Raw genomic sequence first — 12,355 nt, 5'->3', positions numbered from 1 at the left:
CCTAGTGCTTTGCACATATTCATACTCATTGAAGCTGCACAACACTCTGTAGGTAGGTATTTGTCTGTGTTTTGCAGAAGTAAACTGAGGCATGGAGAGGTCAAGGGATTTGCCCATGTCTTGGCCTCCCCACGTAGTCAGCACTGCTCCTTGGGGGTTGGAGTCATCCTCTGCTCCATGGACTCCCTGCTTTCCCTGCACGCCCCCCTCAGGGTCACACCCACCAGGGCCACCCAGTCCAGTTCTACCCTGTGAAGGTCACCTCGCTCAAGCAGCTCCTGCAAGACAGATGTGGCTCTTTTTCCCTCCTTGTCCTGATTAATTGCCTCATTCAGTTCTGGCTCTATTGCAGTTAAACATTAATTCAGTAGGACTTAATAACGTGAATTCATTTACGACATGGCCTTGTGCTGGCTGACAGGGTGTGCGGTTGGGTTAATTATAGGGCCCATGCACTCCTGGAAAGCACCCTCACTCAACCTCAATTGGTGGGTCATTAAGCTGTGGGGAGAGGTGTGAAACAGCCAGGCTGGGAGGTCCCGGGCACCCCTAGCTGCGGTCCTGCAGCTCACACACAAGGCCCAGCCTCCCAGCAAGTGCTCCGTGCCACAGATCAGGCAGAAAGTTGCAGTGTCACAGGGGCTCTTGACCCCCACGGTTCCCCTCCAGGGCTCCCACCCCTCTCTGCCTGCACACAGACGCTGGCATGCCCAGGCTCTCCTGGCCGAGCTCTGTCCCAGCTCAGCAGGACAGGACGATGACACTCCCGGCCCCTCACCCCTTCAGCCTCGTCTTGAACACTCCCATCCTGGGCTTCAGCCACTCTGCCCTCTCCCTGCCCCTCGGAGCTCTTAACTGTTGTGCGGTCAGGACTATGTGCACCCACACGTCCCCTCTGCCATCTGTAAAAGGACACCCACCACTCCCTGGGGTCCATGGGGCTGAGGGGGTAGGAATCTTGCCACCCCATCACCCAGGGTCACTTCCAGCTGCAGTTGGGTGGGGAAAGCAAGGGGTATATCTGTACAACTCCATGAACCTTGCCACCAAGCGCACCCTGCCCTCACACTGCAGTGCCAGGGCAGAGCACCCCTTCCCTGCACTAACCAGCAGCATGTGGGGCTGACAGGGCCTGTCACCCTCATGTGTGGCCCAGGAGATTATTTTCAGTGGCAGAATTCATTTGACACGACAGATAGTAATTGTGGTTGCTAGGAAGGGATTATTTTTCTTTATATTCTTTTAGGGGGGAAATTGCCGTGGTTTCTAGAAGAGCAGCCTTTCTTTTTAAAGCTCTGCTTACTGAAAATGGAAACAAAGATTTGTTTGCACAATTACCAACCCTTCTTTACCAGCTGAGCTAACATGCCCAGGGGTTCATACCCAGACTGTAGGGGCACACGAGGCATGGGGAGGCGGTGGCCCTCTCAAGGGCGGTGCTGTGGCCACAGGCCTGGCCTGACCACCTCATCTATCTGAGTGATCTGGGTGCCCCCCTCAGTAGAGCTGGGGCTGCTGAGGCTGCACTTCCCCATCTGTGGGCATGTGGACTGTGGTGTGTCTCCACTGCCCAGGAGCGTCAGCTCCTCACCTGTCTCCACTGACCTCCCACCTGCAGAGTCCAGCATGTGGGAGGAGGCCTGCGAGGGTCACAAGGTAGCAGCTCTGTCCCAGGACTGGGGGGCTGGAGGGCTGGGGGGGTGAAGCTGCCTCACGTGTAGCCTGGGGTGAGGAGGGGGGCTTTGTGGGGACCCCTCACCCAGGGCCTCGCCGGCCTCCAGATCTGTCTCACCCCGCGAGGCTCCTCCCATGACCCCTGCCCCGCCATGGGGTACTGCAGGGTGCTGACTCTCTGTCTCTCTCCCCCTGCAGTGTGACAGCGAGAGTGAAGGGGACGACAAGGTAAGCCCTCCACACCTCCTCCCGAGACCTTCATCCATGGGAGTGCAGGATTGGTCCAGGCCCCATCTCTGCCTGGGCATCCTGGGGTGGGGGTGCTGAGGGCAGAGTGGGTGCCATAAACATCACCAGAACAGATTTCTGCTAATAGTGGTAGCGTGTTAGCACCTCCTAATTACACTCCTTTTCAGGAGTAATGAAGTTCCCATTAACTCGGGATTTACACGGCTCCTGGAGAGTTTAGCTCAGAAGAAAGCCCAGAGTGGGCCTCCCCAGGGCCCTGGTCACTACCGGCCCCTGAATGTCCTGTGGGGAGCAGGGAGGAGGCCACCCTGACCTCTCGGCCCAGCTGCTGTCCACAGAGCACTTGCTGTGTGCTGAGCTCTGAGCAGGCAAGACACCGTAGGGGCAAGACGCCTGGGCCCAGGCCTGGTACTCTGCTTGTTCCAAGGCCCTGGGGGGCAGGGACTGTGACTCCCCAACGTATCCTGGGATACCAAGGCATAGAGAGGGTAAGGATCCTACCCGAGGTCACATAGCTGGACCCCAGGCAGGCTGGGTGCTGTGAATAAGTGACCAGCCCAGCTGCGAAGAGTGGTAGTTGGTGATGTGGCTATAGGCAATGGCCATGACCTGGTCGGGGGGCCGGCAGGCCAAGAGGAGTGCTGAGTGGATGAGGAGGACCAGTATCCACCCATGGGGACAGGGTGTCCCAGCGTGCTTTTGGGAGGACCAAAGGGTCAGCTGAGCACTGGCTTTTAGGCCTGTTTTGGGAAATGGAATGAAGTCCCATTGGGACCTCTGTGCCATGCGTGACAATGGTTCCCGCTTAGCATTGGGCAGGCGCTGTCCACGGCATGGACAGCCAGGTGGCCTCTCTCAGCAGACGTGAGTAAGTATGGAAAGAGCTGGTAAGCTGCCAGGCGGGATGGGTGTGTGGAGACTGCCCGGGGGCCCGGGAGACCAGCCTGGGAGCCAGGGTTGGTGGGAAGTGGACAGGAAGCCAGCCCAGAAGTCCTACATGGGGTCCTTACGGGGGTCTGGATCATTTGAGAACAGCGGCTGAAGGGCAGGCAGCTGGGAATGAATGCCCCTGTCTGGATCCTGGGGCAGAGGAGCTCGGTGGGCACCCCCAGCATTTCTGGGGCCTGTCCTCAGCCTCTCTGAGGAATTAGATGAAGGGCCTCTGGAAGGTGCTGAGCTGACACCTCGCTTCCGGCACCTCCTTTATCTAGAATCACCTTGCAGAAAGTGCTCTCTGAAGCCAGGGGCTGCTCTGAGAGAAGCTCAGAGGAAGGGCTTTCTGAGGCCCTGAGACTGCTGGCTGTCCCCCCCCAGGGCCCCTGGCTTCCACAGAAGAAACTGAGCTGCTACCCCCAAGCTGCTTCCTTCCAGGTGTCAGAGTCCTGACACAGCTGCCAGGTCACTCCCCACCCAGAGCCACTGCCTCCTCCTCTCCGGTAGCCAGAGGGTTGACCCCAGCCCTCCAGGAGCTCCGGGGCCCAGCTTGGCCTGGGCCCTTGGTCACTATTGGCCCTGGCCGATATCTCCCTCTCAGCCTACTCCTGCTACAAGAGTGGGGACTCTGGGTGGTGGAGACCGGGTGGTGGGAAAGGGCAGGCACTTGGGCGCAGCTCTGACTGTGCCCCAGGGACAAGAGGTCACTTCTGACGTGGCCATCGATGTCCTGGACAGGGACACCACCAAGGGCTAGCAGGAGGCTGTAGCTGTGGCCTCCTTTGCACTCACACCCACTGGGGAGCCCATAGACCAGTCCTGAGTGACACTTGAGCACCAGCCCAGCTCAGCCTGGCCAAGGGACAGGGGGAGAGCAGGTGTGGGCAGAGGAGCTCACTCTGGATGGGTAGGGGATGGGGTCTAGAACTCATGAGTCTTGGTTTCCTGGCAATTCCCTGTGCAGCCCAAGGGAGAAACTCCTGCCCAGAGGAACTGGCTAGGGGCTATGTTGGGGCTCACTTCTCTGCTGTGCCAGAGGCAGACCCAGACCCACTTGGCCCAGACACCCTTCAGGCCACCTCCAGGGCTTGTGGCTGTGGGTCTTAGGGGAGTGATACTGGCTGTGGGGAGTCAGCCTTCCCCACACCTGTGTGCTGGGCCCCCGGTGTGGCCACAATGAGAAGTCTGCACTGGCGATATGGTGCCACATCCTGGCTCCATGGTGGGGCAGGTGGGAGGCCATGCCACCCCCATCCCAGCTTTAGTGTGGCCAGGGCCAGAGGAGGACACAGAACTGCCTCCATGCCCCAGTACCCCCACCTCTTTCATGGGAGATAGAGACCCGTTTTAGGGCTATGGTGAGCTCTGGGTCAGTTAACACAGAGTTGGCAAGCTGCTGTTTGTGGGCAAACATTCCCTTGAAGTCAGATAGAGCTGGACTGTGCTTCAGAAAGCCCCTTGGCTGGAGAGCTAGGGAAGAAGGGCACAGGCTTCCTCCGTGGTCACCCGAGTTTGCCTCTCCCATGAGTACCTGAGTCTTCTGTGACAGTAGGGTATGTCCCTGGGCAGCTGGGATGGAGGCCAGAGGCCAGGGCTGAGACTCCACACAACTGACCATGGTATAGCATGGGCTGGGCAGTGGGTGCTTGGGCTGAGCCCCAAAGCTGCATGATTGTGGGGAGGTCTCGGTGCTTCCCAGAGAGGCCGCCTGGAGCAAGGGCTCTGTGCAGGATAATTTGTCAGCCACTTGGATGCATCTCCGTATTTCCACCCCTGGGAGGGGTTGGGTCTGGTCAGCCCTGCTGGACCATTGTGCCTCACCAGGCTCTGTGTGGCTGCATGGGCTGCAGGTCTGGATGCTGTAGCTGGCCACCCTGCCCTCACTGCCTCTCATCTGCTCACAAATCTGGCCCCATCTGAGGCAGAGACCCAAACTGCCAGCGCAGTCAATGCCCAATCCTCAGTCCTGGCTTCCAAGGTACCACACGGCCCCACGTTGGTTGGGAACTGCATTTGGCTGCTATAGTGGAAACTGGATTCGCAGTGGCTTAATAGAGGAGCTTGTATTCTTCACCTGGAAGCCTAGGTGTGGGCCCTCCAGGCTGGCATGGCATGTCCATGGTCATCAGGTTCCTGTCTTTCTGCTCGGCCATCCTTGGTATGCAGCTTCCTTCCTCACCCCCTTGGCCCAAGAAGGCAGCTATTAGCACCAGCCACCTCATATGCATCTCACCTCCCCACAACACTGATCATGCAGAGTGACTGATCACCTGCCTGGTGAGGCAGGAATACTGTTGGTGCAAAATGTCCAGTGAGGCCGGAGCAGAGTGAGAGAGGAAGGTATGAGCATGTGTTCAGCGAGACCACATTACGTGAATCATGGCAGGCAGCTGAGGTTTGTCCCAAGGGCAGTGGGGAACCACGATCCCAAGAGCCCCCTGTCCCTCCAGGCTGCATGGGGACACTAATGATACACCATGTGGGGTTCCCTCCCTTTCCTAGGCTGGGCTCCAGGGTGATGGGTGATTTCCTGCCCACCCATCAAGAAGCAGGTGCAGCTCAAAAGGGTGCAGTACCCACTCGCCCAGAGCTGCCCTCACTCCAGGACCACCTCCCAGGAGCCTCTGCCCCCTGCAGCACCTACCACCTTTCTCCGGGGCACGGTCACATGAGGTCCTTCACTCCTTCCAGGAGGAGCTGGTCAGGGGAGGATGGCCCAGTGTCTCCACGGTATTTGCAGGATGGCAAAAGCCCTGACTTAATAGGGCTTCAAGAACGTGTCAGTGAAAGAGAGGGGTGTCCCCCTGCAGCATGCCCTCACCTGGGGCCCAGCCAGAGGGTGCCTCTACCTCCTCAGCCCTGGGGTACTCGTGCACCACATGAGGTTGGAATGCTTTGCACTTGTCATGTCCCTTGCTGCGCAGAGGCCTGGAGACAGCAGGACAGGAGACACCCCGGCTACTCTGGGCCTCTGGTGAGGCAGCTGGACAGGCAGGCTGGGCAGGAGGGTGAAAAGCTGCAGCGTAGAGCCCTGGGTCTGTCCATGCTGACCCAACACATGTGCTGGGCCCTGGGGAAAGCGTGGCAGGCAGGCTGCCCCTGGGAAGGTCTCCTCTGGGACAGGGCAGCCAGGAAGACCCAGGCTCTCTGTTCCAGCTAATCTCCTCCTCCATCTGCCAGGGCCTGAGGTCAGATGCACCTGCACCTCCTGGAGGTCCTGCTGCCCCTGGCTCTAGGCGCAGACACTGGGGATGGTCCACATCCAAGACACAGACACATAGAGACCAGAGGCTGGTGCTCACAGACAGGAAGACCTTTCTATCTCCTCCCCCTGCGAGTGGCTACCCCCCACCCCTCCTGATAGACCAGGCTCTGCCCCATGCATGCCCCATGCCTGGCTCTGCAGGCCCCCCCCAACCTGGCCTTCCCCACCACCCTGGCCCTGCTCCAGGCGCTGGCTGCTGGCGGGGAAGGCAGCCTGTGCTGCCAGGCAGCCAGATGGCCCCTCTGCAAGGCTGCGGTTGGTGTCTAACTGCTTTTTTATTGGAAAAATATGGGGTGAAAAATTGTGTGGGGCTCATTAGGCAGCCTCCTGGGCGTGGGCTGGCTGCTGTCTGCCCCATGGCCCAGCCAGGTGGCTGGTTGGCCAGGGTTCTTCCTCACTGCCTATGGCCACAGCACTCCCTCAAGGGATGTCTGGCTGGCTGGCCTGTCTGCCAGATCCCCCATGGGGACATACCCAGTGCTGGGCCTCTGCCGGCTCCTGAGCAGCTGGACCGGGGACAGGGCAGGCAGGCAGGCAGCTGGCCAGCTGGGAGGGGCTGGGGTCACCTGTGGGCGCCAGCACTTCCATGGCTGGTCTGCACCCTCTGGACTTCACTTTCTGCTCAGTGGGGGTCATGGGGGTGCCTGCTGTCTAGGTGGAGGTGAGAGCTCCAGGTCCATAGGAAGCACACTGGGGGCTGCCTGTCATGAGGCGGCATCCACCCCCCTTACCTCTTCTGCACCCTGTGTCTACAGTGAACACACTCTGGCCCAAGCTCCTCTGTGCCCCACAGGGCCCGCCTGGCACCTCTGCTTTATCACTACAGTTAGGCTCATAAGGTCCACCTCTGAGGTCCCTGTGAACTTCAGGGAGAGGGCACAGTCGACCACACAAGCAGCCCTGGGCTGCAGCTCCCTGCCCTGAAGCCAGTGGCCCTTCAGCTGCTGGACCACGTAGGACCCTGGCTCAAAGAGGCCGATGCCCAGGGCAGCAGGGCCAAGGGCCCTCTGAGGACATGTCCTGTAACCCATTACTGTGGGAGGTCCTGCTGCTCACAGAGGGCTTCCCCCATGTGCCTCTCCTGAACCTGCTCCCAGGAACCTGCCCAGAAGGCTGTGGGGGGGCTCTCCTGTCCCCCTCACCTGGCACCCTGCCTCTCCAGGTCCAGTGCTGTGGGGATGATGGTGTGGGGAGCCAGTGCTCCCCAGATAAGCCCAGGTCGAGGCCATCTCATAGGTATAGGGAGTGCCTCAGGGGCAGGGTGGGGGTGCAATGAAGCCAGCCACCCCTCTGAGCCATGCACTCTGGCCAAGGGGCCTTCCCACAGTCTGTCCAAGGCAAGGCCTTTGGCTGTTTGCTTGCCGAAGATCCAGGCAGCACTGGGTGTGGCAGGCAGGGCCCAGTGAGGACCATCAGCTCACCAGGCCCCAGAGAACCCAAAGCAGTATCTGTCCTGCAGCTTGATCCAAGCAAGGCATCTGAGGACCAGAAGGGTTCAGTGATGCGCTCACAAGCACTGGCGGCCCAGGGGAGGATCATGCTATGGCATCCGAGCCGAGGGGGTAGGGTGGGGTTAGCACCTGCTGTCATAAGTCATCATGAACTCGGTGGCTCAGAACAGCTCAGGTTTTATAGTTTTGAAGGTCACAAGTCTGAATGGGTGTCACGAGGCCCAAATCAAGGTGTCAGCCTACCTGGTTCCTTCTAGAGGTTGCAGGGAGAAAACAGCTCCTTACTCTTCCAGTTTCCCAGGCTCCAGGCTGTTCCCTCATGTCACTCTGCCCTCTGCCCTCCTGTTACAGCTGCTCTGACCCTCTTCCTCCCTCCTGGAAGGACTCTTTTGGTCTCACTGGGTCCACCAGGGCCCCACGCTCACCACCTCCTCACACACTCCTTACCCACGTCTCTGAGTCCCTTGGTTCCTTAGCCCAGGCCTCATGCCACAGCACACGGTGGAGAGTGCTTTCTATGACCAGGGGTCCCAAAGAAGCAGGTCAGTGTGAGGGAGGCCAGGGTGTTTCAGGCTGCAAGCGATAAACACTTCACAGGAGCCTAAATGAAACAGAGCCTGGGGATCCTGCAGCCACAGGATGCCTCAGGGCCCCGCTGATCTGGGCCAGCCTGCCCCCACCACTGGATGGTGTCATCCCACAGCCTTGCCAGGCCCTCCTTGGGTGTGCACAGAGCCTTGCTGGGGCTTGGGGTGGGGGCAGATGCTTCCCAGGGACAGAAAGTGGGGGATGAGCCTTGGCCCCCAGGCACCTGCTGTATGCATCAGAAAGTAGAGGTGCCAGGCAGGCCGAGAAGCTGCCCCTTCTAGCCCGGTGGGAGTAACAGGCCTAGAAGGTGTGGGGGCATCTGTCCCTCCTGCCCTCCACCCCCTGGCCCTTCCAGAACAAGCTGAGCAGAACATGGGGGTGTGGGCCTGGGGCCTGCCTGGGTCGGGGCTTAGGGAGAGGCCATCTCCCCTCTGTGTCCAGGGGGTCACAGTCCCTCAGCCCCCACCTGCCCTGCTCACCTTCTATGCCTCACTGAGTAGGTAGGGGCAGGGCGGGAACCCCAGGGTCTCGGGGCCAGGCCTGGGCTGAGCACACCCAGGCCAGATGTTCTCAGCTCTAGTGAGAACCTGAAGAGATGAGGGGTGGCTGGGGCAGGGGTCAGTGGGGGGGGGGGGGGCAGGGGTCAGTGGGGCGGGGGGTCCAGACTCCCCATCCTGCCCTACAGACTCCATGCCAGAGACCCCACGCCCACCCTGGCCTCACCATAGGCCTCTGCCCCTTGGGGGCCCCCCAGCAGGACCTGGGGTGACCAGAGGGGAGGGGTTGCAGAGCCAGGCCTGCCTCCCATCTCCCACCTGGTGACAAGTGCCAAGCCACTGCAAGAACCTTAGGGGGATGGTGAACAGCACCCACATCCTTCCCACCTCACACACATAAGTGTTCACACCACACAATGCTGTCACATGTGTGTATGCTCTGTGCACACACATGCACACACAGGCACCCCTCCTGACATGTGGAGGCCCCACCCTCAGCCCTGTCCTCCGCCCTGTGGCACTCACAGCTTCTGTTTCACCCCAGAGGGATGTGCTGGTCAGGGGGCCTGCCTCCTGCCTCACTGGACTCTAGCACAGATCAGGAACATATTCACCATGGTTCTGGGGCCAGAATCCAGAATTGAGGTGTGGGCAGGGCACACCTTCCAGAGGAGGGTCCTTTCCGCCTCATCTACCTCGTCCACCTCATCCAGGTGTCCCTGCCTCCACCGTCATGTGGTTTCTCTGTGTCTCCTTAGAGGGACAGTCATCGGATTTAGGGCCGCCCGGACCTAGGATGATTTCATTTCAAGATCCTTATCCTTTGTTTTGTTGTATTTTCAGAGGAAGGGAGAAAGAGAGAAAGGAGGGGGCGTGGGGAAAGACAACCCCAAACAGACTCTATACCCAGTGCAGAGCTAGAGGCAGGCCTTGACCTTATGACCCTGAGAGTATGACCTTAGCCGAAATCAGTTGGAGGCTTAACCAACTGAGCTGCCCAGGTGCCCTGAGATCCTTAATTCCTTGCAGAGACCCTAACCCCACATACGGTCACATTCTGAGGTCCTGGGTGGCCTGTCTCTTGGGGCCACCATTCAGCCTGTGCAGCTGATGCCCTGTCCTGCTCACATCCACCTCCTGGACAGCACAAGCCACAGCGCAGCCAGGCCGTCTAGCTCAGCTCTGTGTCTCAGCTATTTGAGCAGGGTCTGTTTTCACCCTCTGTCAGCCCCTTAGTGAGGTTTGTGGGTCTTTCTGGCTTCTCTTCTCTCCCAGCACTGGGTGCTGCTTAAGCGAGGACCCTCCCTGGTCCCTGCCCCCGCCTCCCCGCCTGCCATGCCCTGGCCTCAGCTGAGCCTGCCAGTCCACTCCCATGAGGTCTGTGTGAGACCAGAAGAACCAAGGCCAGGACCAGGGCCCATGCTGGGTGGTAAGGGAGGGGAGGGCACTCAGGCCCAGCACCCTTTCCCTCCCCCCGAGACCCCCTAGCCATGACCCCCATCCTCTCATGGGGGCCCTGTCCCTGTAGCTGGTCTCAGCAGGTGTCAGGTGTTCCTGGCACAAGGCTGAGGCCTGCATGCCTTCTTCTGCAAACTCTGCCTCCACTTACCACAGAGCGGCAGCCTGGGGGGTGGAGGGTTGGGGGGGGGGCAGGTGCCCCTCACTGCCACCCCTTAGGAGTTCCCAGTGGCCCCCGGGTGTGGGTGGAGCCCCTTCCAGGGCTCCCCGTGATGATGATACCTCCCCTGGTGCTGCCTGTGATGACAGAGTTCTAATACTGGCTTGAGCGTGAGCTCTGACTGCCCTGTTTCTGGGGAAGCCCCTGTGCCCCCTGGCTGCTGCCTCCTCCTCCTCTTGGTCTACCCCTCGTTTCCTCATCAGATTCAGATTGTTCAGGGCACAGCTGCCTGACTTTCTAAACACAACCAGAGACAGGCCTGCCCTGGGTTCCCAGACTGCAGGGGGAGGCAGTGCAGGGCTCAGAGGTGGTGTCTCTGGGATGATCAGTGCCCAAGGTGGCCTTCGGAAATGAAGACAGGCTTCTCCCGGGGGCCGGGGCTCCTCCTCCTGCTGCTGCTGCTGAGATGGGCCCAGCAGTCCCACTTTGTCCCCACCCACACTGGCCCTGCCAGGGGCAGGGTCCCCAGCCAACTGGGGGAAATGGTTACAGCCTGGCCTCTGTAAGAGGTGCGGCAATAGAACACACCTCTGGGGGACCCTGGGACTCGTAGCTCAGCTAGTGAGGAATACCCAATTTGGTGTCCGTCTGCCCCAAGGAGGGTGGGACCTGTCCAGGGTCATGAAATGACAGAGCTGGGACCCCATCCCTGTCCATGTCCACTGTCACCCTGCCCTCTGCTCCTTCCATACAGCGCTCCAGGCTCCTGTACCCAGTGCCACCTGTCAGCTCTCACAGAACAGTCCCATCTCCGTCATGGGAGAGGCCCCACCACCCACTCCTTTTCACTCCCATGCTGCCTGGCTTGTCATAGCAGCTCCCAGATGGACCCATTGGTCCCCACCCCCACCCCAACATGTTGTTCCGCACAAACACCCAAGCTCCCTCAGGGCCCTACCAGGTTGTTCTGGCCTCAGGATCTTTGCACTGGCTGCTAGCTATCTGAGAAGAGCTGTTCCCCAGAGTCCCCTCAACTTGGTCCTCCTCATTTGCCAGCTCTGCTCAGCGGCCCCTATTTGGAAGGGCTTCCCTGAAGCCACTCAGCAGCGCACCACTTTTCTCATCTCCTTTGCTGCTCTGAGCACCCCACAGTACTTGTCTTGCCTGTTTGCCTGTGTGTTTGCTGGTGGCTCCTACTAGGCTATAAGTAGGATCCAGGCCTGCTAATGGGCATTTGTGTGCTGACATGCTGGGGGCAGCCTGCTATGCCTCTCATGGGAGTCCTGGATATAAACATTAGGGTTTCCTAAATCACCACCAACTTGGTGGCTGAAGACAGCACACACTGGTTATCTCAGTTCTGGAAACATCTCACTGGGTTAAGTCAAGGGGTGGGCCAGGCTTGTCCCTTGGGCGCTTGCTCCAGGGGAGAACTGTTTCCTGTGTCTAACAGCTTCTAAAGGCACCCCCATGCCTAGCTCCTGGTCCTTCCTGTGTCTCCAGAGCCAGCAGGGGGCATCTCCCATTTCCTTCCCTATGAGTACGCTGCCCACCACCCTTTGCCTGCCTCTCCCAGGGTCAGCTGGTTACCCATCGGTCCACTCTGCCCTGTGGGTAACTACTGGCAGACTCCTGGGCCCTTTTGCTGCTGAACACAGGCAGGTTAGGACACCCCACTGCGTGGACCTTTGCTGCCAGAGGCCTCAGAGCCGGGGCCGTGTGCAGGAGCTCATACCCCTATGGAGTGTGGTGTGGCAGGGGAGGAGGCCCAGAGGCCCACAGGCTCTCACCTGTGAGGCAGAGACTCCCCACCACCAGCCCCCGATTGTCCCACTAGGTCTGGCCTCTGCTACCTTCCCAGAGGAGCTCATGGAAACTGCAGTCATACTGCCAGGGTTCAAATCGACAACAGCTGCACCAGCTGATGAACCAGCTCACATCTCTCTGTTTTCTCATTGATAAAATGGGGGTGATGGGGTGTCCTCAAAGATTGCGGGCATGAGGACCTACAGTTTCACTATCAGGCATATTGCGTGATGTCTGACTCTCAGACAGTGTTTGCTCTCTTTAGGGCAGCAAC

The 12,355-nt window shown here is 59.6% G+C and overlaps 1 protein-coding gene across 26 annotated transcripts in view; it reads left to right on the top strand.

Annotated features, from left to right (window-relative positions):
* The window catches only part of FBRSL1 (fibrosin like 1), a 78,422-nt gene that overhangs the window by 46,174 nt on the left and 19,893 nt on the right, over positions 1-12,355 (top strand). For all 26 annotated transcript variants that reach the window (XM_077875141.1, XM_077875135.1, XM_077875142.1 and 23 more), the window contains one exon: positions 1,873-1,902. In XM_077875141.1, the coding sequence (XP_077731267.1) occupies positions 1,873-1,902 (30 nt within the window). The remainder of the gene's footprint in view (positions 1-1,872; positions 1,903-12,355) is intronic.

This window comes from Canis aureus, chromosome 27 (assembly GCF_053574225.1).
Source record: "Canis aureus isolate CA01 chromosome 27, VMU_Caureus_v.1.0, whole genome shotgun sequence".
Classification (NCBI taxonomy): domain Eukaryota; kingdom Metazoa; phylum Chordata; class Mammalia; order Carnivora; family Canidae; genus Canis; species Canis aureus.
Note: the sequence above shows the minus strand (reverse complement) of the source record. Positions and strands in the feature narration are given on the sequence as shown.